The sequence below is a fragment of the Gadus chalcogrammus genome, chromosome 6 (genome assembly GCF_026213295.1).
Source record: "Gadus chalcogrammus isolate NIFS_2021 chromosome 6, NIFS_Gcha_1.0, whole genome shotgun sequence".
NCBI lineage: Eukaryota > Metazoa > Chordata > Actinopteri > Gadiformes > Gadidae > Gadus > Gadus chalcogrammus.
This window is the reverse complement of record NC_079417.1, coordinates 7,975,884-7,978,383: the sequence shown is the minus strand read 5'-3', so window position 1 is coordinate 7,978,383 and position 2,500 is coordinate 7,975,884. Positions and strand designations below refer to the sequence as shown.

The 2,500-nt window shown below is 49.4% G+C and overlaps 1 protein-coding gene across 1 annotated transcript in view; it reads right to left on the bottom strand.

The window, feature by feature from the left end:
* Positions 1 to 2,500, bottom strand: part of fbrsl1 (fibrosin-like 1) — a 263,194-nt gene that overhangs the window by 194,357 nt on the left and 66,337 nt on the right. Inside the window, exon 2 of the mRNA XM_056592471.1 lies at positions 2,176 to 2,466. Coding sequence (XP_056448446.1) covers positions 2,176 to 2,466 — 291 coding nt within the window. The remainder of the gene's footprint in view (positions 1 to 2,175; positions 2,467 to 2,500) is intronic.

The following is a 2,500-nucleotide window of genomic DNA, read 5'->3' as shown; positions in this document are numbered from 1 at the left end:
CGTGCGTGTGTGTGACAACCGCATGGACTGTAGTGTGGTCATGCGATGATGGAACTGCAGCTCCACGGGGCACGAGATCTGAAAGCAGATCCTCCCCTTCCTGTCTTCTTCCTCCCCTTTGGTTTTCTAAGCTCTGGATTTACATTAAAGCTACAAAGGGTGCAGCTATAATCCACTTGTATCGGGTCCCTATTTGGACGGCCTTCTGTCCTCTATTTACGGACAGGACAGTGACGAGACACAGAACAGTGGGTAGGAGAAGAGTGAGCTTGACATGTGGCGTCGGACTGAGGTTGGAGCTGAACCCACCGCTCCAGGGGTCTGGCCGCCGGCCCGTCACCATGAACTTGCATTTAGCAGGTACAAGAAGATTGAAGAGATAGCTCAGGTGTCAGGGACTTGATGGATTGAGACCACGCAGCCAGACGGGGAAGAATAAGACGGTGGGAAGGCTTTTTCTACCCTTGCCTAGCTTTTATGTCTCCGGCAGTATGCTGTTAACTGCCGCGGCCTCCTCACAGGACAGAGGTGATACAGGTGAGGTCAGAGGTCAGAACGCTGCGGCAGGATTAATGTCCAGAACATCTCTCTCAGGCAGGCGTGCCCCGGGGGAGCGCAGTGTGCCTGCAGGCCGCTCTGGGCTGTGTCCGAGGACATCCCCTTGTTGAAGAGATCATTTGCAAAAGAGCTGCACAATGAAAACGATATAACGTCATCATAATGTTGATAATGTAGAGTTCCTGGTTTTTGAAACATCTACAGGAACATCTGTTGGCCGTTAACACTCGGGGATCCCATCGAGGTTCTGGATCATCTGATACTAAGTGAGTGTGGAACTCTGTTTTATCTGAAGCATTTGCATTTTAAATGGAGCACTTAGCAAAAACAACTATTAGAAAGCCAATTAAAAAATACAAAACAAAATTATATTCGTTTGGAGACATATTTACACAGGCAAACGCATACAAAAGCACACATGCACACACACACACACACACACACACACACACACACACACATATCTTCTCATTCTCAGCAGGACGGTGGTGTATGCAGGCCCCGGGGTGTGGAGTATTAAAACATCCGTCCTTTTAAACAAACTGCTGGTAGATAAATGGACTGATTCACTGCGCCGGACACACTGGACTCCAGCACTCTGTCTAATGGTGGGGGCGTGAGTGGCTGGTATATGTGTGTGTGTGTGTGTGTGTGTGTGTGTGTGTGTGTGTGTGTGTGTGTGTGTGTGTGTGTGTGTGTGTGTGTGTGTGTGTGTGTGTGTGTGTGTGTGTGTGTGTGTAAGTGTACTTTTGTGTAAGTGTGTGTGTGTGTGTGTGTGTGTGTGTGTGTGTGTGTGTGTGTGTGTGTGTGTGTGTGTGTGTGTGTGTGTGTGTGTGTGTGTGTGTGTGTGTGTGTGTGTGTGTGTGTGTGTGTGTGTGTGTGTGTGTGTGTGTGAGGATGGGGGTTGGATTGCAGATAGAGCAAATGCTGTTATGTAGGCTCAGCAAAAACCCAGCATAGCAATCACAATTTACAGTTGATGAAAAAAAGTAAGGAGGAGCATACACTGCAACTGAAAAAAAAAATACATTTCCTGAGATCAAGCAATAAAAGGAAAAGAAAACGCCAGTGGCACCACCTCTGACAAACTGCAACATTGAAGTACCAAGTTAAAGGTCACAGTGGAAGCAAATGTGGGTTAATGCACACAGTCATATGTCAAAGGTGAAACATCAGTCAGGAAGGCAAAAGGTTACTGCTTGTATTGACACGTACGAGAGTACCAGTGAAAGTTTATAACCGCCTAAGAATGGCGGCACTACACTTACACAACAATGTGTGACACAATCTATTAAGGGCACTGCGAGAAGACAGACTGAACCTGTACAGCACTGAACAGTACAAACATGTACTGACTGCTTCAATAATAAGTGAGAGTACGAGCCAAGACTTAAAATAAACCAAGAGCAGAAAAACAACAATTTGGCTGTACAATGCCTGACATCAGAATAAATGCTGACAAAAGACAGTGTGTCATCTCCGGAGGGCTCTCTGAGACGCCCACAGACATCATCAGCCATCCGACTGTAACCAAAACACTGATGCAATAACACGCATTTAGGTCAAAGGAAACGGCAGTAGCGGGAGAGTAAAGAAAAGGGCCAGGCGACCACTGACCGTTTTGTTCTTCTTGGAGTAGGTCCTCTTCAGCAGCCTCTCGTTCATCCTGTCCTGCTCCCGCTGGGCGTGGGCCAAGAAGCCCTTCTCCAGGGGGTCCATGGCGGCCGGCACCAGGTTCTCCTCCTCCCCCTCCACCTCCCGCCGGACCTCCATCTCCTGCTCCACCCGCGCCCCCGGCGCCTCCTCCTGCTCCAGGCCCAGCGCCTCGGCCTCTCGCTGCCTCTTGGAGGGCTTCTTCTCCTTCCATCGCTCCTTCTTCTCCTGCATCTTCACCGCTCCCGTCTTCTTCTGGAGGAGGGGGAGAGAGAGGGGGAGAGAGAGG